The 22,738-nt window shown below is 43.7% G+C and overlaps 1 protein-coding gene across 1 annotated transcript in view; it reads left to right on the forward strand.

Moving 5' to 3' along the window:
• RALA (RAS like proto-oncogene A) overlaps positions 1-17,772 on the forward strand; it is a 74,705-nt gene extending 56,933 nt beyond the window's left edge. Inside the window, exons 2-5 of the mRNA XM_044293136.1 lie at positions 4,028-4,179; positions 4,412-4,620; positions 6,365-6,539; positions 14,591-17,772. Of these exons, the coding sequence (XP_044149071.1) occupies positions 4,066-4,179; positions 4,412-4,620; positions 6,365-6,539; positions 14,591-14,713 (621 nt within the window). The 5' untranslated portion in view covers positions 4,028-4,065 and the 3' untranslated portion in view covers positions 14,714-17,772. The remainder of the gene's footprint in view (positions 1-4,027; positions 4,180-4,411; positions 4,621-6,364; positions 6,540-14,590) is intronic.
• Positions 17,773-22,738: the final 4,966 nt, after the last annotated feature.

Genomic DNA, 22,738 nt, shown 5'->3' on the forward strand with positions numbered 1-22,738 from the left:
TCAATCCTATTGAAAATGTATGGGCAAAGCTGAAAAGGCAGGTGCGAGCAAGGCGACCAACAAACATGGCTCTGTTACACCAGTTTTGTGAGGAGGAATGGGCCCAAATTCCGACCAACTATTGTGAGAAGCTTGTTTGTTTTATTTTCTTTTCTTTCTTTCTCTCTCTTGCTCTCTGTCTCTCATATTATTCTGGCATTTTGGCAAATAGTAATGATGGCTGGGGGTCAAGGCTTATCATATGGCAGACAGGGCTGAAGGAGGAGGCTCTTGTTGCAGTCAGCTATCTTGCAGTCAGGCACAAGACTGTGAGAACCAGCTGTTTGAAAGAGTTGCCGCATACGGACAAGCGCTGCATCCTCCTCGCAGCATACCAAGCACACTAGCGCACCTCATATAGTGTCTGTGCTTGCGGCTCAGGGCCATTCATATGAATGGGGCTGAGATGCACATGGGCCATGTGACCAATGAACTTGATGTCACCAGCCTAGAAAGAGGCCATGGTGCTAAATGGAGCACTGAAGCCTCTTCAAACAGCAGATGGCATGGGTGCTGGGAGTGGGACCCCACTATCTGATATTGATGACCTATCCTGAGGACAGGTTATCAGTATTTTACTCCTGGAAAAAAACTTTTAAAAGGAATGTGTCGCCAAAAATGTTATCTGCCAGTAAAACCAGACAGTGACACATCTCCTCCTCCTTTTTTTTTCTAATTTTATTTTATTTTCTGATTGCGATTCTGATTGGTCATCTTGCAAATCATTAAGAAAATTGCTTTACGAGAGCTACATGGTCCTTAGACACAATGGTCAGGAGGAGAGCTCATTGACTTCTATGGGAGAGTTTTCTAGGCATGATCTGTGCCCTGTGCAGAGGTCATTGTACAATGAAAGAATAGATCAGCTCTGACAATCTCCTATTGTGAATGGAGGATCCTGTCTTATCTGTACACAGAGGTGATACCATAACAGGCAGGATTAGAATGATGGATAAGCAGATAACTGCAGTAAAGTTATATGTGCGGACCAAAAAGTGGTGCTTATTATTATTATTATTATTATTATTATTATTAGGCTTAGTAGCCAGTGTGATTTTATGTTTTTTGCTTAACTTTGACATGGAAAAATATATTAAACATAAAAAATTAAATTTAAACAATAGGTCAGTTTCTGATAACACATTCCCTTTTAACAGCTGTTATGAAATGTGATATTGAGGGGTTATCCAATTTCACATACAGTCGTCGTGTCGTCCGTCGTCGTCGTCGTCGTCCCCCCCCCCCCCCCCCGGCCCGACAATGGATTTTTTTCATCCGTGTACAGGGAGAAGCAGCAGCGGCTGTGCGGGGACCAGGAGCGGCGCAGGGAGTGGGGTAAGTATATTCCCTGTGAGGGGCCTGACACATGGGAGGGCTGTTTGTGAAATTGGATAACCACTTTAATATCAATGATGGAAGTGGAGGGAGGAAACTTAACAGATCTCTTGGAGACCCTAGAAATGAAGATAAAGGAGACATAGAGGTCTACATAATCAAATTTTTCATTGACCCCCCCAACTACATTACTGATGGAGGTGGTTGTGTGGAGAAGGGACCCTTTCCAAGTTTTGATAGTTGTTTGTTAGGGCTCTGAGGCCCAGAACTAGTTACTGGCTATGTCTGGGCTAAGGCCTCTTTCACACGAGCAAGTTTTCTGCGTGGGTTCAATGTGTGATGTGAACGCACTGAATCCTGACCTATTCATTTCAATGGGTCTGTGCACATGACCATTTTTTTCGCGCATCAGTTCTGAGTTGCATGAAAAATGCAGCATGTTCTATATTCTGTGTTTTTCACACAGCCCTGGCCCCATAGAAGTGAATGGGGCTTCAGTGAAAAACGCATCACATCTGTAAGCAAGTGCGGGTGCGATGCGTTTTTCACTGATGGCTGTTAAGAGATGTTGTTTGTAAACCTGAACGCAATCGCAGACAAAACTGACTGAACTTGCTTGCAAAATAGTGCGAGTTTCACTGAATGCATCCGGACCTAATCCGTCACGCTGGTGTGAAAGAGGCCTAAGACAAAAGAAAATCTTCCACAATGCAGCTACACTTTATCTTGGCAAAATGAATTTCAAAGGAGCATTGGGAGGATATAGGCAGAATACATAAAGCCAAGTCTGTGCGTCTGCACCACAGCGGTTGTGACTAGTGCTACATGCAGGTTGCAAGAGACGGCTAGGTTCATTGAGCTATGCAGTTTCTGTAGATCCCACACAAGCGAAAAGAAGTTATGAAAACAACAAAGTGTAGTTTCCCTAAGGCCTTTGTGAGCCAAAACCAGGTGCAGCTCTAAACATAGAACAGGAGCAGATCTTTCCCTTCTACCTAATGTCTATGGAGGCTCCACTTCTGGTTTTGGCTCACAAATCACTGATGGAAATCACTGACCAAACACTGAAGTGTGAACTAGGCCTAAGGCCTCTTTCACACGGGCGTGATTTTTTTTGCCCGGATAAGAGACGGGCGCGTTGCGGGAAAATGCGCGATTTTCCCGCACGAGTGCAAAACATTGTCATGCGTTGCACTCGCGTGAGAAAAATCGCGCATGTTTGGTACCCAAACCCGAACTTCTTCACAGAAGTTCGGGCTTGGGATTGATGTTCTGAAGATTGTATTATTTTCCCTTATAACATGGTTATAAGGGAAAATAATAGCATTCTGAATACAGAATGCTTAGTATAATAGTGCTGGAAGGGTTAAAAATAATAAAAAAGTTAACTCACCTTCTCCTCTTGTTAGCGTAGATCCCGGTCTGTTCTTTAGCTGTGGACTGAATGACCTTTGATGATGTCAGATCACATGCTCCAATCACATGGTCCATCACCGTGGTGATGGAGCATGTGATCTGACGTCATCAAAGGTCCTTTAGCCACAGCTAAAGAACAGACCGGCCTCTACGCGAACAAGAGGAGAAGGTGAGTTAACTTTTTTATTATTTTTAACCCTTCCAGCACTATTATACTAAGCATTCTGTATTCAGAATGCTATTATTTTCCCTTATAACCATGTTATAAGGGAAAATAATACAGTGAATAGACTGTCACCTAGAACCCATGCGTGAAAATCGCACCGCATCCGCACTTGCTTGCGGATGCATGCGATTTTCACGCAACCCCATTCATTTCTATAGGGCCTGCGTTACGTGAAAAACGCACAAAGAGGAGCATGCTGCGATTTTCACGCAACGCACAAGTGATGCGTGAAAATCACCGCTCATGTGCACAGTCCCATAGAAATGAATGGGTCAAGATTCAGTGCGGGTGCAATGCGTTCACCGCACGCATCGCACCCGCACGGAAAACTCGCCCGTGTGAAAGGGGCCTAAAAGTTTCCTCTTTCCATAAACCCAGCTGCTTGTCACAGCCTGGACGCAGCAGAGTCAGGCCTCTTTCACACGAGTGTGACGGATTAGGTCCGGATGCGTTCAGGGTGCGTTCAGTGAAACTCGCACTATTTTGCAAGCAAGTTCAGTCAGTTTTGTCTGCGATTGCATTCATTTTTTTTCCGTGCGGGTGCAATGCGTTTTGATGCGTGTTTCACGCGCGTGATAAAAAACTGAAGGTTTACAAACCACATCTCTTAGCAACCATCAGTGAAAAACGCATCGCACCCGCACTTGCTTGCGGATGCAATGCGTTTTTCACGCAGCCCCATTCACTTCTATGGGGCCAGGGATGCGTGAAAAACGCAGAATATAGAACATGCTGCAATTTTCATGCAACGCAGAACTTATGCGTAAAAAGCAACGGTCATGTACACAGACCCATTGAAATGAATGGGTCAGGATTCAGTGCGGGTGCTATGCGTTCACGTCAAGCATTGCACCCGTGCAGAAAACTCACTCGTGGGAAAGGGGCCTCAGAATGACAGGAGGGGGCTGTTGGACCGCCACTCTAGAGAGACATGCATGTCCCAGAGGAAATATAAAAATTGCAGATCCGCTCATGTTAGCATTAACAAATCATTCTTTTTTTATTATCTAGAAAATCGTTATTCCTTCGGAGTGAAAAGAAACCCAAAGATGGCGGCAAATAAGCCTAAGGGACAGAACTCATTGGCATTGCATAAAGTCATCATGGTTGGAAGTGGTGGTGTGGGAAAATCTGCTTTAACCCTTCAGTTTATGTATGATGAGGTAAGTCTACAAATATGGTAATTGCACGTTGGATATTTATCACCTCTATTATGTAGTGGCATCAAACTAGCCTGCTGCTTTCATAAATGGATCGTGATTTCATACTATATAAGGAGGAGAAAGCAAAGCCAACAAGGTCATCTTTTTTTTTTTTTTTTTTTTTATTCTCTCGCTAATTTATTACCTTTTTTTTTTTATTTTTATTTTTTTTTTTGTCATTTTACTTTTTTAGTTTGTAGAAGACTATGAACCTACTAAAGCGGATAGCTACCGTAAGAAGGTTGTGCTGGATGGAGTGGAGGTCCAGATTGACATCTTGGACACAGCTGGGCAGGAAGACTATGCAGCTATCAGAGACAATTACTTCCGAAGTGGTGAGGGTTTCCTCTGTGTCTTTTCCATCACAGAACAAGAATCTTTTGCTGCTACTGCAGATTTTAGGTGAGCATACAAGGTCTTTTTCTGAATATTTCTGACTTTAAAATTTTAAGGGGTTGGCCACTTTGCACTCGATGAACAAAGGCTCACAGTGCACATGCTAGCTTCACTTGCCAGCTGCACACATCGAATGGCAGCAAATTTTTTCTACTGTGCAGATGCTGAAAACTTGATGTGGAGTCTGCATAGTAGTAAACGGGATGCAGATGCGCAGAGCCAACTGGACAAGAGAGACAAGGCAGCCATGATCAGTGATGTCATAAATGGGGGCGCATATAAAGGGAGTGTAGTTTCTTATGAAAATACAGCCAAATTGTCTGGGAAAAGCTGCTTTGTGTCGTCATGTAAATAATCACTCTGCATGAGCAAATGTTTGTACAATGATACATGGGTTTTCTTGATGCCTAATGAACCAATGCCTTGTAGAAAGCCAGTGCTTGCAATTGCAGTCAAGTACCAGTAGATACCACATCCTAATTTTAAACGTGACCAGCATGCCATCTTCTCAATGTACCGGTTTCCTCTAACACTTGAAAAACACACAGATAGGCCTATCAGCTTCCTATGAATTTTTCCATGTGTACATAGGAAACAAATGTTGCTGGGAAATGGGATAAAGGTATTGTAGGGACTCCTCACAAACCCCTGAGCTAGCCATATACAGACAAACCACTCAGAGAGCCTGTGGAAAAGAGCGACTCTCATTCTGGCAGACTAATGGCGTCCATGTATTTAGCATCATTTGAATGTGCAATTGGTGAAGATTTCAGCAGACGTTCCTGTTGATATCTGCTTCACAAGATGTCCATTTGACAAATGCTACACTGTGAAACGAAACAGATTTTCGGGGTGCAGAAGAATTGGAAGCATAATCCCAGAAATGCTTTTACATTTCTACATTAACCAAAAAGATAACAATGGGGGATAATGCCATTTAATAAAGAAGCATTACTTGCCTATTAGATCCATCACACCAATGTTCTCTGACAGTCTGTAAAATGCAGCAGGACTGATGTCACCACGCACACCTGAATAAGCAAATGGGGGGGGGGGGGTCTAATGTTGGGAAACAAGTACTATTTTATTACCTTTTCCACCAGTGCCCCTCTTTTGGTTGATCCCAGAGAACCTGTTTTGCATACCTGGCTAAATGATGAAAGCTTGGGAGTCTATGGGGTTAAACACAATGCCACTTATGGTAATAGGCTGCAGTTAGGCTTTACATAATATTATGATTATATCACTAAGCGCTCATGGCACTCTAATGCCCCCTTGTGGGGAGATGAAAACTTGCTGCGTAAGGACGTTACAAAGTATTGCAGCAAACAGTTTTTTGTTACTGATCCATCTAAGTGGCAGAATCTTCTTCCTTCCCGGTTCTGGCGCATTAGTGCAGAGAGCTAGTTTGGATAAAAAGGCAGCCCATCATTGCATTGTTAGAATTTTATGAATTTGTGTAATCTAGGATAATTTCAGTGAAGAAAATGTAATATAAACTACTCTGTGCTGAAGGTATTTCTAGAAATAGTTTCTACAATATTCAGTAATGATATTTAATTAAAAAAATTTGTGGCATATATCTAGGATTGATAGCTGTACATGAAATATCTGACATTTAATATATGTAAAATTGAGGATATTTGGGTGTATACGTTCTATTATTGTCGTTTTGAATTAAGGTTTCACATGCCAAATGGAAGTACAATAAAATAAAATAGTTTGTAAATATGAGTGTGTGCTTATCCAGGGAACAGATACTACGTGTGAAAGAAGATGAGAATGTTCCCTTTCTCCTTGTCGGAAACAAATCTGATCTGGAAGATAAGAGGCAGGTTTCTGTAGAAGAGGCAAAGAGCAGAGCTGATCAGTGGAATGTTAACTATGTCGAAACCTCAGCGAAGACTCGGGCTAATGTGGACAAGGTACAAATTCGCCTTTGTTTCTTCTTTGCAATATGGAACCTGGTCCATTAAGGTTTCTTATTTTATTTCATTTTGTCTCCCTGGATGCTAGAGTATAAAACTGTCAACCCTCAGAATTGTAATCTCCTAATGTACACATCTGTGGCCTTATCTGGACAGGCAGCTTTCTTTATACTATGGAGCTCAACCTGTGATTTCAACCTGCCATGCAGGAAATACTAATCGAGTTGCACAGTGTAAATACTAGTGTTTTTTTCAGGAGCAGAGACATACAGTTGTGGCTCGGTCTTCACTGAGAAGTGTATAGCCGCTACCTGGGAATGAACATGCATGTAATGTATGCTCAATATAAAGGAAAAAAAGGGGGTTAGGCGGTAATAGGAGAAACCTAAAACATAACTTTTACTGGTATGCTTTGAAAATAAAGCACAATACTGTCTCATTACATAATCACTAGCAGATAAACATACTTAAAGGGGTTCTGCAGTTTGTTTTAACTGATGATCTATCCTCTAGATAGATCATCAGCATCTGATCGGCGGGGGTCCGACACACTGGGCACAAACAGACGATCAGCTGTTTGAGGAGACATCGGCGCTATAGCAGCGCCGCGGCCTTCTCACTGTCTACTGCTGGCCCAGTGATGTCGCGACTAGTATCAACTAGCGTGGACGGGGCTAAGCTCTATTCACTTGAATGGAGCTTAGCCACGCCCACGCTAGTTGATACTAGTCGCAATGTCACTGGGCCAGCGGTAAACAGTGAGAAGGCCGCGGCGCTATAGTTGACCCCCACCGATCAGATGCAGATGATCTATCCAGAGGATAGATCATCAGTTAAAACAAAGTGCAGAAAGAACCCCTTTAATCAGTAGGTTAAAACATCAGTATTGAAGCGTGTTTATTGAACAGTGTGTAAAATAAATAGAGATAGATAGATAGAGAGAGATATATATATATATATATATATATATATATCTCTCTCTATCTCTCTCTATCTATCTCTATCTCACACACACAGGTGAAACTCGAAAAATTATAATATCGTGCAAAGTTAATTTATTTCAGTAATACAACTTAAAAGGTGAAACTAACATATGAGATAGACTCATTACATGCACAGCGAGATATTTAAAGCCTTTATTTGTTATAATTTGGATGATTATGGCTTACAGTTTATGAAACCCCAAAGTCACAATTTTGAGGTACCCTTTGCTCAGGGGGTATGGATTAATTAGTTTGACACTTTGAGCCTAGAATATTGAATCTTTTCACAAAATTCACATTTCTCGCCCAGTTTCCTTGGGGGACACAGAAGACCTTGGGTATAGCTCATCTCCATAGGAGGCGTGACACTAAGTGAAAACTGTTAAGCCCCTCCTCCACAGCTATACCCTCAGCCTGGAGAGAGAGACTGCCAGTTTTTGCTTAGTGTCCAAGGAGGCAAGACACTCCCTGCTACTGCAGGGCTGTTTTCTCCTTTGTTTAATTTTTTGATTTTTTTTTTTTTTTTTTTTTTTCTCTCTGGGGTGTGTTTGCTTGTCGCAAGCTTGCACTTTCTCTGAGTAGATCGTTCTGTCCACTTGTGAGCCTAAGGTGTTGTTGTCCGACACGCGACAATGGATGCTCAATGTATTCACAGCTGTATATCTTGTATGTACGTAGACGGGCTCTGCTGGCTCGCTACTGCACTGAGCTGAGTGGTACCCATTCTCCGGTGGGGTCCCGTTGTTGTCGGCACCCACCATGTTCGTTGGCCTTTCCACCTGGGGAGTGTTCGGGGTTCCTTGATGCGTACCCATTCGTCATTTAGTGGCATTGTTTCCCTACGCAACCGGTCGGGGTCGAGAGTGTTGTCTACAGTGCCGCTCGACCTCTACGTTGGCTCTGGCGGGACTACGGTTCCCTCGCCTACTACCATTTCCTCTTCTCGGATGCAGTGTGGTGTGGGTCCTTCCTATTGGCGCCCTTTGCGCTCCAGTCTGTTGCTGCCAGGTTCAGACTGCTCCTCTCGGGTAGGTCGCCCAACTCTTCTTGGGTGCTTGATTGTCCAGGTCCTGGGGACCTCCACCTTGGTTTCTTCAGGGTATTCGCCTGCTGCGACGGTGTGCAGGTAGTCTCACAGAGTAGAGGGGATTCGGCTCTTCCTTTCCTCGCCGGCTCGGTTTTTTTGGCTTATGCTCTGGGTTTGTCGTTCCAATGTGGCTGCTGCCCCGGCCAGGCCTCAGTGGCTGTTCCGTCGTTGCCCCCCCCCCCTCCTCTGGGGTGAGCATGGTTGTTCGCTTGGATGGTTCCGGTGTTACTTGCGGTCTCGTACCATCTCCCTCGTTCTCGCTGGCGGTGCTAGCGGTTTGCCGGGCCTACCGCGTTTTGTCCTCCCACTGGGTGCAGGTTGCCTTTCCGTTCTGGGTGTATGGTCCTGTGGGACTTACTTTCTCAGTGCCTTGGGAGGACTGCCCTTCGGTCAGGATTGTCCTTGGATCTCCCACACAGGGCTGTGGAACTCCTTTCTTTGGTGGCTACATCGACTTGGACTTGGCCTGTCTGGTTTGGGCATCTGTCGGATGCTGGGCAGACCCTTCGGGTTTCTTCCGTCTGTCCTTCTGCTCCCCCACTCCGGTCGGATACGGGGCTATGTTGTTCGGGGGCCGACAGGACCGTGGTTTCCGATCCTTCGGCCGTGTTACTGGTCTGCGCCTGATCCCATTGGGTTTTCTTCCGCTTACTGGGTGATTCCTGCGAGCACGCTAGTGTTCGCTCCCGACTGTTTAGTACAGGTTTGGTTGTCGGGCTTAGGGTTCTTACCTGGGGTTTTGTGGGAAGCGGGGCATTCCCCCACTCTGCCTTCTCGCCCTTGGTTCTGTCTTTCGCTAGTCCGGCCTGACCCTGGGACTTCTGTTACTTGAAGTGTCAAGTGTCTGCGCTGTCCTTCCCCTTCCAGCGTTTCCTGGCCCTCTTGGGCCTTGTCATGTCCTTCTGCCACAGAGTGGCTCTGTGGTTCCTCTTTATCGTTTCCTGGTTCCGCCCTGGGAACTACATACTGAGCTCTCTGCGCTCCGGTCTTTCCCTTGGAGCCGTTGCAGGAGTTCTTCCTACTCCTTCTGTCTTGTACGGTTGTGTTTCTGTTGCCATCATGTCTGACGGGTGCCTGATTGATGGCCCTTCGTGTTCTGTGCCTTCTGTCCTTTTCCAGGACAGGGCTGTTCTCCGTCCTGTTCCTTTCTTCCTTCCTTCCTTCTGAAGGTGTTATCTGCCTTCTTATCAACGAGGCTTTCGTCCTTTTCCACCCATCCCCGGGTACGGACGCTTTGCCGTTGGGAGGTTGTTGGACCTTGCGGTTGTTTACTTGGAGATCTCCGACTCCGGTCGGCGTTCGGTCTCTTGTGTTTCCAGGAGGTCAGTGCAAAGGTTGATGGCCTCCAGGGTGGCCTCCTCCGCTTTCTCAGTGTGGCTTTTTGCTGTGGTTATCGCACCAATGGCAGGGTTCTGCTTTCGGTGTCACCGTTCATTTCATCAGAGCAGTCGGTGCCTCCTGGGGCGGGGGTGTTAGGTTTCGGCCATTCATTTGTGCAGGGCGGTCACTTCTTCCTTGCACACCTTACCGAGTTCTACTGGGGGCATACTCGGGCTTCGGCGTATGCTGCCTTGGGCCGCCTGGTCTGCAGGCGGTGTTTTCTTGATGCCTTCGGGTGCTTCGCCTTGGTGCTGTGGTCCCTCCCCTCTTGGACTGCTATTGAACGTCCCAAGGTCTTCTGTGTCCCCCAAGGAAACTGGGCGAGAAAACGAGATTTTTGTATTACTTACCAGTAAAATCTCTTTCTCGCTCTTTCCTTGGGGGACACAGCACCCACCCATTCTTGTTTTTTCTTTGCACGGTTTCAGAGTTTGTTTTACCCGTTGGGTAGTTGGCTTGTTGGTTCCACTTTTGGACTTTGCCTTTTCTCACTGCTTGGACACGCAACTGGCAGTCTCTCTCTCCAGGCTGAGGGTATAGCTGTGGAGGAGGGGCTTAACAGTTTTCACTTAGTGTCACGCCTCCTATGGAGATGAGCTATACCCAAGGTCTTCTGTGTCCCCCAAGGAAAGAGCGAGAAAGAGATTTTACTGGTAAGTAATACAAAAATCTCGTTTTTAAGCTGCATTGAGGCAATTCCTTTTAATTTGCATTACTGAAATAAATGGACTTTTGCACAATATTCTAACTTTTAAGTTTCACATATGTGTGTATGTGAGTGTAATATATATATATATATATATATATATATATATATATATATATATATATATATATAATATTATTATTATTATTATTATTATCGGCCGATATTCAGGATTTTGAACGCTATCGGTATCTGCATTTATTTTGCCGATATTCCGATAGCGTATGGGGAACACAGATCTCGCTGCTGACAGCGCTCTCCGTGTTCCCTCAGCAGCACAGGGGAGAAGGAAGCAGTGTCTCCTCCCCCTGTGCTGCTGCTGCTGCCGCCAATGAAAGGACAGGGGACAAGAGGAGGGGAGGAGCTATGGCCACTGCTCCACCAATGAAGATTAATCTCTCATTTATTCATACACAGGAGGCGGTAGCTGCAGAATCACATAGCCGGCTTCCGACCTCTATGAGCTGTAGCTGCGATCTGCGGTAGTTAACCCCTCAGGTGCCGCGGATCGCAGCTACAGCTCATAGAGGTCGGGAGCCGGCTATGTGATTCTGCAGCCAGCTCCCGCCTCCTGTATATGAATAAATATGAGATTAATCTTCATTGGTGGCGCAGTGCGCCCCACCAAGCCCCCACAGTATTAAGCATTGGTGGCGCAGTGCGCCCCCCCAAGCCCCCACAGTATTAAGCATTGGTGGCGCAGTGCGCCCCCCCACCCCAGTATTAAAAACATTGGTGGCGAAGTGCGCCCCTCCACAGGATCCCCTCTTCCCTGCTCCTCCGATCGGAGCCCCAGTAGTGTAATGCTGGGGCTCCGATCGGTTACCATGGCAGCCAGGACGCTAGTGCACAAAGCACAGAGCAGCAGGGACAGTGTGAGGTCCTATTCACCCTGATAGATCTCTATCAGGGTAAATAGGACAAGGGTTCTAGTCCCTAAGGGGGCTAAAAGTTAGTAAAAAAAAAAGTTATAAAAATAAAACACCAAAATATTAAGTATAAATGAAAAAGAAAGATTTACACAAAAAAATACACATTAACAATAAACATTAATTTTGAGCAGATTTGTGGGAATTTTTTATTTTTTTTTCAAAAATGAAAATTCCCAGAATATCGGTATAAATTATCGGCTATCAGCCTGAAAGTTCACAAATTATCGGTATCTGCCCTAAAAAATCAATATCGGTCGATCCCTAATATATATAATTTTCACTCTGGTAGGCAGATTAGCGGACGCAGTACAGAGTCAAAACCAAAGTCTTTAACTTAAACAGTGCAGTGTTCATTCACACCATGGCAAGTCCACAGAACAAAAAACATTCACCATGTCAGTGGTTTTGTCAGCAGCAGTCCACAACAGGCTTTAGGGGCCTGCTTCCCAGCAATGCGGCTCTGAGCCCTTTAGCACGGCACACATCCTTAGATCTCCAAACACAGACTCCACAGCTTCCCTGTCAGATGGAGGATAATCCACACCACCTGACAGTGCTGCCTGTGCTTTTATATCCCAATCCAAGACCCGGCCTGGAGTGTGGGGAGCAGCCACCCACCCAGCACTTTGGCTACTCCCAGTAAGAGCCATCCCGGATCGGCTTTGCAGCCATACTAAACAGCAAGCCGCTGACACGTGAAACTACCGGCAAGGAACCTCGGTAAACACCTTCCGACCTTCCGTCAATGACTGACCCTTGAGATTGATATATATATAGATAGATATAGATATAGATATATATATATATATATATATATATATATATATATATAGATATAGATATAGATATAGATAGAGAGATATATATATATATATATATATATATATATATATATATATATAGATATATATATTAGTACAGACCAAAAGTTTGGACACACCTTCTCATTCAAAGAGTTTTCTTTATTTTCATGACTATGAAAATTGTAGATTCACACTGAAGGCATCAAAACTATGAATTAACACATGTGGAATTATATACATAACAAAAAAGTGTGAAACAACTGAAAATATGTCATATTCTAGGTTCTTCAAAGTAGCCACCTTTTGCTTTGATTACTGCTTTGCACAATCTTGGCATTCTCTCTGAGCTTCAAGAGGTAGACACCTGAAATGGTTTTCATTTCACAGGTGTGCCCTGTCAGGTTTAATAAGTGGGATTTCTTGCCTTATAAATGGGGTTGGGACCATCAGTTGCGTTGTGGAGAAGTCAGGTGGATACACAGCTGATACTCCTACTGAATAGACTGTTAGAATTTGTATTATGGCAAGAAAAAAGCAGCTAAGTAAAGAAAAACGAGTGGCCATCATTACTTTAAGAAATGAAGGTCAGTCAGTCCGAAAAATTGGGAAAACTTTGAAAGTGTCACAAAAACCATCAAGCTCTACAAAGAAACTGGCTCACATGCGGACCGCCCCAGGAAAGGAAGACCAAGAGTCACCTCTGCTGCGGAGGATAAGTTCATCCGAGTCACCAGCCTCAGAAATCGCAGGTTAACAGCAGCTCAGATTAGAGACCAGGTCAATGCCACCCAGAGTTCTAGCAGCAGACACATCTCTAGAACAACTGTTAAGAGGAGACTGTGTGAATCAGGCCTTCATGGTAGAATATCTGCTAGGAAACCACTGCTAAGGACAGGCAACAAGCAGAAGAGACTTGTTTGGGCTAAAGAACACAAGGAATGGACCATTAGACCAGTGGAAATCTGTGCTTTGGTCTGATGAGTCCAAATTTGAGATCTTTGGTTCCAACCACCGTGTCTTTGTGCGACGCAGAAAAGGTGAACGGATGGACTCTACATGCCTGGTTCCCAGCATGAAGGAGGAGGTGTGATGGTGTGGGGGTGCTTTGCTGGTGACACTGTTGGGGATTTATTCAAAATTGAAGGCATACTGAACCAGCATGGCTACCACAGCATCTTACAGTGGCATGCTATTCCATCCGGTTTGCGTTTAGTTGGACCATCATTTATTTCAACAGGACAATGACCCCAAACACACCTCCAGGCTGTGTAAGGGCTTTTTTGACCATGAAGGATAGTGATGGGGTGCGGTGTCAGATGACCTGGCCTCCACAGTCACCGGACCGGAACCCAATCGAGATGGTTTGGGGTGAGCTGGACCGCAGAGTGAAGGCAAAAGGGCCAACAAGTGCTAAGCATCTCTGGGAACTCCTTCAAGACTATTGGAAGACCATTTCAGGTGACTACCTCTTGAAGCTCATCAAGAGAATGCCAAGAGTGTGCAAAGCAGTAATCAAAGCAAAAAGGTGGCTACTTTGAAGAACCTAGAATATGCCATTTTCAGTTGTTTCACACTTTTTTGTTATGTATATAATCTACAATTGTTATGTGAATCTACAATTTTCATAGTAGTGAAAATAAAGAAAACTCTTTGAATAAGAATATATATATATATATATATATATATATATACACACACCTATACCTATTTAAAGGGCTATTTCTCCCTGTGTTACTTGACCACATTGTATCCCCCCATAAGGTCATAGAAGACATTTTCACAATACACAATTATTTAAATTTTTTTTGCAGTTCTAAATGTAAGACCACTTCTGAGCTGTCCTACCTTTTTAGACCATTTTCTACGCCTTAAACAGGCATAGAAAATGGTGAATAAGACTGGCCTGATGGCCCGTTCCCTTCCCCACCCACGCCACGGCCACAATTTTAGACCTGGCATGAGCGAGGCGAAGTCGCAGATAGCAGTGCAACTACCCATTGGGCCTCCATCTGCACCTACAATGCATCTAATTTAGGCATATTTCAGATTAGTAAATGACCCCCGTAGTATTATAAATCCCTCCTGTTTTTTGGTTTTGTTTTTGTTTTTTCCATGTTCATCTCCATGGGTTTCTAAATGTGATTTATATCATTGCAGGTGTTCTTTGATTTGATGCGAGAAATTCGTGCCCGAAAGATGGAAGACAGTAAAGAGAAAAATGGGAAGAAGAAAAGAAAAAGCTTAGCCAAAAGGATAAGGGAAAGATGTTGCATTTTATAATGAAGGCCCTATTGCACCCTCTTTTTTTTTTTTTTTTGTGTTTTATCGATGAGAACCATTACCTGTTAGCATGTCCCACGCAGCTCAGCTGACCGGCTGTGCTTATCATTACAAGGACATTACAACATACCGGAAGCATGATTTGGACGCTGCTCTGGACAGACATTCAACTTCACTGACACAAAAAAGGGAAAAAGAAAAAAAATCTCTGCAATATTCTTATTTGTCCAGTGTTTCTGAATGTACACATTTTGCGCGAAGCAGCAATAGTCTGTGAACACTTTACAGTAATGGCTGGGGTGAGTGGTTGTTCTGATGTCCTATTAATCATTCTCTGCTCGCAGAAAGATCAGCAGCACTCTGTAGCAAACTGGGGTCGCAACTGTTTTACAGTGATCTTCTGCTAGATGCTTTACAGTTAACTAGGCCATTCAGCCCCTGTCATAGCCTCATATGCACAGTAGATCTGAATATGCCTTATAGTAGACCTGGCAAAAAGTCCTGAAGACTAAACATGAAGTTTTCACATGTAGTAGTATCAACTGACATATGAATATAGTGATCTTACACAATCTCAGACCTAAGGCTAGGGCTATATAGTGACTTCAGCTAAAACACGTCCCACAGCCAAAGATGGCAGTGTGGCACCACCTGTTTTACAAAAAATTAAAGTGAATGGGCCGGTGTTTCTTGAGGCTGCAACAGTGCAGCCTCAAGAAATCCTGCAGGTTGAAGTTTCTTGCAGCTATTGTGTTGCTGTAATTTGCTGGTAGCAACATGAACTTATTCTCTTTTATTAGTTGCAATGCAGCTACACTGAGATCTTTGGCCACAACACACGTCGCACAGCCAAAGTCGCTGTGTAATCAGTCTGGAGAAAGTTTTAGGTAATTTAATATAAAAATGCAGCGACTCATTGGACGCTTAGGTTCTGAGCCATAGAATCAGCTTAAGATGACTTATTTAATTAAACTGGTATCTTTTGGAGCTGTTATTAACAAGCATTTTGCTAGCATCACAGTTATAAGGCCTTCAATAATACTATATGTGGTTTATTAGCTGAGAGCACCTTGCAAGAAACCCCATTATCATGGTCCTCTATTTTATAGGACATATCGTATTTTTATTATATACCTCTTCTAGAGCAAGTAAATTTATGTCTTGACTGTATATTTCCTAATGTGATTTCAGTTAAAATGCAGAATTCTAGGTTTATATGGGACATTGCTACGCTCTAGGAAGAAGGGTGGTCCATGCAGGTATGTCTTTGATTGAATAGACTTCTATAGTAACGACGATTTAAACAGAAAACCAGAGACCTAGAAGTGATGGCTAGCGTCTGTACACAAACTTTTATTAGTATACTGTGGGTGCAATATAAAGAACAACCATAGGGATACATGAGCACTCTAACATGCAGCACTTTGAATGTAATTCCTGGAGAAAAATACAAGGTAAAACCTTCAGGCATAGTTATCTGACAAAAGGCAAATAATAACGAGCCTGGTTTAGGCTTCGGCTAAGCACTTCAGACTTGGTGAAGAGTTTGTTCCATATGACCTTGCAGGCTTTACTTGGGGCAGTTAAGTAGATGATCTGAGGTTGTTCATCACATTCGTGTTTCCTACTTGCAGGATAAAGCAGCTAGAGCAAAAAGTCAACGCGTGGCGCTAACATTATATAGAAGTTACTAAGACTGCTAGGGGATATTGTATGTCCCTATTACTCGAATGTGTTATGTCCTGACTGGGTTTTACTGACCCAAATTCACAACATTATATGGACCTACAAAGCCGTGAGTTTGGATCCGTTAATCCCACCGTCGGAGAGTGAGTAATATGGATGCATAATACATCATGCTCTGGTCTTGGCCTTTGGCTTTTTCCATTGGCATTATGATATTTTCTCCTAGCACATAAGGCTTTTTTTATCTAACCTCTAGAAATTCACTGTAACTCAGCTACAGTTCTATAATTGTCACTTTTAAGTTTTTATGACTAATTACAGTAAAAAGACTTCCCATTAAAGAGTTATTATGAAGAGCTTTAAATGTCTCAGTTCCATGTGTCAGCATTCTAACCATCAGGAGTGACTCCCCCTTCCCTGCAGATTGTTCTCCAACATGCTGACCGTGCTTCATTTTTATTTTTTATTTTTCCCCCCCAAACTATTTAGTCTGCACAGTTTTTGGAGGGCTATATCCCTCATGGTATATATTATATGACGGTGATCATTGTGTACCACACTCAGCAACTTGGGGAAATCGAGAAAGTCTTTCAAGACATGGAGTATGGCTGTGAATTTTTCATCACATGTTAATAAGCCAAGAAACGCTGAATACATTCAAGAGTTAAAATAACCTTCCAGTTCTCAGCTGTATATAAATGGTAATTTCACTATTCATCACCTAGAATATCCAGCAAGCATTACATGAGATATGGGGGCACTGAGAACCTCTTCATTTACTTACTGTGATTTGTTTCTTTGTTGTACTCTAAGGTTTCTGACCACTAATGCTTTAGGCTGGGTCTACACAGGTGATTGGAAAACCACCATGGTTTTGTTGGATATTTCTGTGGGTTAAACTCCATGACTGGTTTTAGTTTACTATGACCAGCCCATAGGTCTTGCCCATAGAAACATGTATGAATTGTCTACATCCAACGTCATTTGTGTAGCTACAGCCTTAAAGTGCACTTGATGCCTGCACACATTAGTTACAATCATTTTGTTTGGTGGACCAGTATACATGAGGATGTATCCTATGAATTCAGCTGGAACAAGTGCCTCATGCAGGTAACCCATGAAGTGTTTTAGATATTCCTCTAGACCCTATAGAATTGATAAGTTGCTTTCTCATGACTATCTTTTCTGCACACAAAATGGCTGCCTTCCACGTGTGTAGGCACTGAGTTCACTTTCAGTAGTTTTGCAGCTATGATGTTGGGTACTGTGGCATTATGAAGCTACTGAAAAATAATATATAGGCTGATTCCACTGCCCAATTTTATATTTTTGCCATGGAGCCATTTCAAGTTAAATAAAGTTCATTTTTGTAATTGTGCAGTAGTTGTATCTGTTCTTTAGACACACACACGCTCAAACTAAATGCATCGTAAATTAAGAAAAGAGAAATCTAAATAAAATCAAAACATCAATTCTTCTAGTTACACCTGCACCGTTTATTTAGGATCTCTGCAGGGAGTTTGTTCCAAACATTCTGGAGAACTAACCATTGCTCAAATCCTTACAGACTTGATGAGTCTACGAGGGCCATATCGTCACCTCTAGGATCAGATGAAAAGGGCTGTTGATTAAATGTAAATGAACCAGCAGGAGACATGAAATAGTCCGAAAATAATTCTCTCACTCAGTCCTGCTGAACCAGCTCTTCCAAGTAGAGAAGGGTCTCCATGGGCTGCTGAAGTCAACACCTCTGCATCGTCATCTGGACTAGCCTCATGCATGCGAGTGAAATTATGGAGCACTACACACGCTTTAATAACATTGTTTACATTCTCAGGAGCAAGCTGAATAGCAGAATGAAAAATACGCCATTTGCTGGCTAAAATCCCAAAGGCACACTCAACATACCTTCTGGCCCTGCTTAAACGATAGTTAAATGTGCGCCTTTCCTCATTCAATCCTCACCTAGTGAAAGGATGCATCAGGTTTGGCGATAGAGCAAAACCCTCATCAGCAACTATAACATATGGCGCTGGTGGGCCAGAAGAGCCAGGAAGAGTAGCTGGCTGGGGAAGGTCCAGTTGGTTGGACTGAAGCCACCGACCCATTCTGGAAGCCCGGAAGATGCGAGCATCTGCCGAACTTCCATAGGCCCCGATATCTACAATTATAAACCTGTAGTTTGTGTCAGCCAAGGCCAACAAAACTACAGAGAAAAACTGTTTATAATTATAGAATCGGGACCTTCCCGTCAAGGGCACCTATACAATTAGGGAATTGTGCCCTCTCCTGGAAGCCCTGTGCAATCTGAAGCCACTGCTGCCTTGTTGGTTGTGGCAGCATAGCAGCTCACAGTCGCAACCACATGGTGGCACAGGTAGCCCTCACTATTCCTGCTATTGTGGAGTTCCCCATGCGGAATTCAAAATGTAACGAGGCAAATGAGTTTCCTGTTGCCAAAAATCTGTGAAAACATAAAAAAAAAAAAAGATAAACTTTATAAACACTATCACCATCACATTTTTCATGATATTATGCAGCTCTAAATCAGCTATATATCGGACATAAAATAGATTGTTTTTTTCCTGACTGCTCCAAAATTTACATACCTCAGAGTTATAATTAGCCGTTCCTCAGCTGAAACACAACGCCGCATGTTGGTGTTCATAACGTTAGGCCAGGCCTCAACTCCCCCAAAAGCAGATCAAATGTAGGGATGGACATTTGGCAATAACGGACAAATTTGGCAGGGTGCTCACGCAGGTCAGCATACATAGTTTGAAACTGCCCTTTGAAAGCCCTCTGTGCAATTATTGGGTGAACCCACATCCTCTTTCTCCGTGGTTCCTCCTAAAGCATTCCTCTCCGCTCTCCGAAACACCAGCCAGTGCAAAAGCACAAGATCAAGAGTTGATGCGGGCAAAGACGACATCCCGCTTACAAAAAATGAACACCTGAAAATACAATCCACACACTTTATATAGAGCCACAAACTGAAGAGCATGTTGCGTGTGTTTCAAGTGAACATGTGACTCAACCGGATGTTTGCAGGTTTTTTCACGTGCGTTAAAAACGCATGTCATCCGGATGCTATCCGCGCGGAAAAACCTCAAACACTGAACGCAATCGCTGTGAAAACTGACTTGTTTTAGCTCCAAAATGGCATGGTTTTAAGTGAACGCTCCCTTAACGCATCCTGAGCCAAAACGTCACGCCCGTGTGAACTCAGCCTTAGTAATTCTCCGGGGAGCATGGGCAGGAGTAGCAATATGTGCTCCTGCCTGTACTCACAGCGGTGCTGTTGCTCATTGCTAAAATGTACTCTGTACACCACTGAGCTGTCAGCGGTGTACAGAGAACAGTTTAAAGCGCACCAGTGAATGGTGTGCGTTAGGTAGGAAAAATAGAAAATTAAGTATATTGGAGAGAGTTTTTTATTCGGGCATTAGGAAGAACATATAGTCCAGCGGAATGAGCAAACTCTTAAAATCATAAAGTTTAATTGATCTATTTAAAATCGGATGAAATCCCGATAATCAATATACACATTGGCCAATAATGTGATAATCCTAAAGACCAGACATACAAACAGATATCATGGGATCTACCAGGCATAGGCAGGAGGAGGGGAGGGGGGAACTATCCAACCCTACACTGACCCTGTCTAACCCTCTGCCCAGGGATGACCCTGTGTGGTAGGGACTCCCTGTCCCCCTACCTAGGTTATATGTTCTCTGGTTATCCCCATAACACAAATAGCACTAACTTAACCCAATAATGTTGTTCAATCTTTTATTAAGGACAAGAGTAGGTTGTGAATGCAAAGGTCTACAACCACAATACATAGCAATATACCAATTCTGAAATTTACAGTACAAGATTATTGAAAGTGGTTGTGTACATAGCAAATATAGGTGGTCCAACAATAAAGTGACACAGTTTGCAAATAGATATATACCTACTCTAGAAGAGAGCAAGAACATCTGGGAACATATACACGAACAGAGAGAGACAGAGGGGAAGAGAAGGGAAGTGCCTAAACCCAGCAGAATATGTTGTATTAAGCATTACTAAAGATGTTGCTCAACCACGTAAGATAAGACTGGGAACCTTTATAAAGCAACCAAGGAGACCAAATCTTAAGATATTTCGCTTCCTGACCCCCATCCTCAGCAATAAGCTCCTCCCTTCTATGTATCTTTTCAAATGTGTTAAGCCACTCCTCGAAGCTCGGTGTCTCTGTAGATTTCCAATGCCGAGGGATAACTAGGCGAGCGGCCTGTACAAAAAATCTCAGGAGACCCCCCTTAAGGCCTATTGGACACGGCCGTTTTTTTTTCCCGTTTACTGGCCGTTTTTTGCGTTCCGTATACATTCCGTATACGGAACCATTCATTTCAATGGTTCCGCAAAAAAAACGGAATGTACTCCGTATGCATTCCGTTTCCGTTCCGTTTTAACATAGAACATGTGCTATTATTGCCCGCAAATCACAGTCCGTGGCTCCATTCAAGTCAATGGATCCGCAAAAAAAACGGAACACATACGGAAATGCATCCGTATGTCTTCCGTTTCCGTTCCGTTTTTTCCTGAAACATCTATTGAAAATGTTATGCCCAGCCCAATTTTATCTATGTAATTACTGTATACTGTATATGCCATACGGAAAAACGGAACGGAAACAAAAAACGGAACAACGGATCTATGAAAAACGGACCGCAAAACACTGAAAAAGCCATACGGTCGTGTGCAATAGGCCTAAGGGAGGAGATGGAGCCAGGGAACATAGACAATAATGCACCCTCCGGTGTCCTCCTTGTGGTATTACCGCTGACTAGACCATACAGCTCATTGATTTTCTTCCAAAATGGGGATATGCGATCACACTGCCACCAAACGCGTGCCATAGTGCCTTTCTCTCTCTCACAACGCCAACAGATATCTGGGCATGTGGGGAAGAAAGTATGCAACAGAACAGGGGTTCTGTACCATCTAGAAAGAATCTTAAAGTTATTTTCTTGCAAGCTACAACTGACAGACGATTTGTGAGACAGTGTGAGCGCCTTCTCCCACTGGTCGGAAGAGAAGGTTTTACCTAACTCTCTCTCCCAAGCCTCCACATATGGCCGGGATGAGAGGGGTCCCCCCCCCACTCCTGGAGTAGCCCATAAACCAGAGACCCTAAGTGTGTGGGTGGTGTATTCTGGATGCAAAGAGACTCAAAGGCGGTAAGATTCCTAGATAGGTTTTCTAAGGGGCCTAGTGAATGTAGCAACTTCTTTATGCTGTAATATTGTAACTACGCCCCCCCCCCCCCCCCCACACCCCCCCATAGGCTGGGTCAACAAGCGAATCTAAATGTCTAACAGCCCCGCCGGCTACTAACTGTCTAACTTGTGGGTTATCCTCTTTTTAAAGCCCTAACACCCTCTGAGTGCCCTCCCCCATGGGGAATCCTGGATTGTTAAATATGAGAATCTGCAGCCCCGGAAAAGTGGTAAGCCCTAGAGCCACCGCGTGTTTATCCCAGACTTTCAGAACGCCTGCCGTTATGAAGGGGAGCTTCGAAGGCCTAAGGGCTCTGGTCTGCCAAAGCATATTTTGGGTTGGAAGTCCCATTTCCATCCACTCAAACTGAACCCACCTCTTAGAAGAACCACTATGAAACCAATGTAAGATGTACAGCTACAGAAGATTGCAGCTTTGTGGTATTTGGAGAGATCAGGGACCCCCATCCCCCCTTTTAACTTATGACTAGCTATAAAGCACATACCTAATCTAGGGGAGGAACCCACCCAAATAAATCTTAGGAACAGAAATCTGAAGGCCTTAAAGAAACCACAAGGTAAGGGTATCGGTATGGTGCGATACAAATATAGAATCCGAGGGAGGATATTTATTTTGATCGCATGGATTCTCCCAAACCATGACAACGGTAGTTGCTTCCAAGCTTTCAGATCCCTTCCAACCTCCTCCAACAGGGGGGTAAAATTGAGTGAAAAAACATCTGTCAAGCGTGAGGGGATAGACGTACCTAGGTAAGTGAGGTGGCTGGAGGATTATCTAAATGGAAATATTTTTTTGGAAGGTCTTTAGGTCCCGTACCAGGGATTCAGGAAGGTTGATGTTTAGTATCACAGACTTATGTAAGTTGACCTTAAAATTACTAAGGTCTCCAAAGAGAGCAAACTCTTTCAAAACGTTGGGAAGACTAACCCTCAGGTCTGAGCAGAAGATTAAAAGGTTGTCCGCGTATACGGCGATCTTGGATATCATGTCTCCTACTTGGAGGCTCTTAATGGAATCGTTAGCTCTAAGAGCTCTAGCCAGGAACTCCAT

Source organism: Bufo gargarizans, chromosome 5 (genome assembly GCF_014858855.1).
Source record: "Bufo gargarizans isolate SCDJY-AF-19 chromosome 5, ASM1485885v1, whole genome shotgun sequence".
Lineage (NCBI taxonomy): Eukaryota > Metazoa > Chordata > Amphibia > Anura > Bufonidae > Bufo > Bufo gargarizans.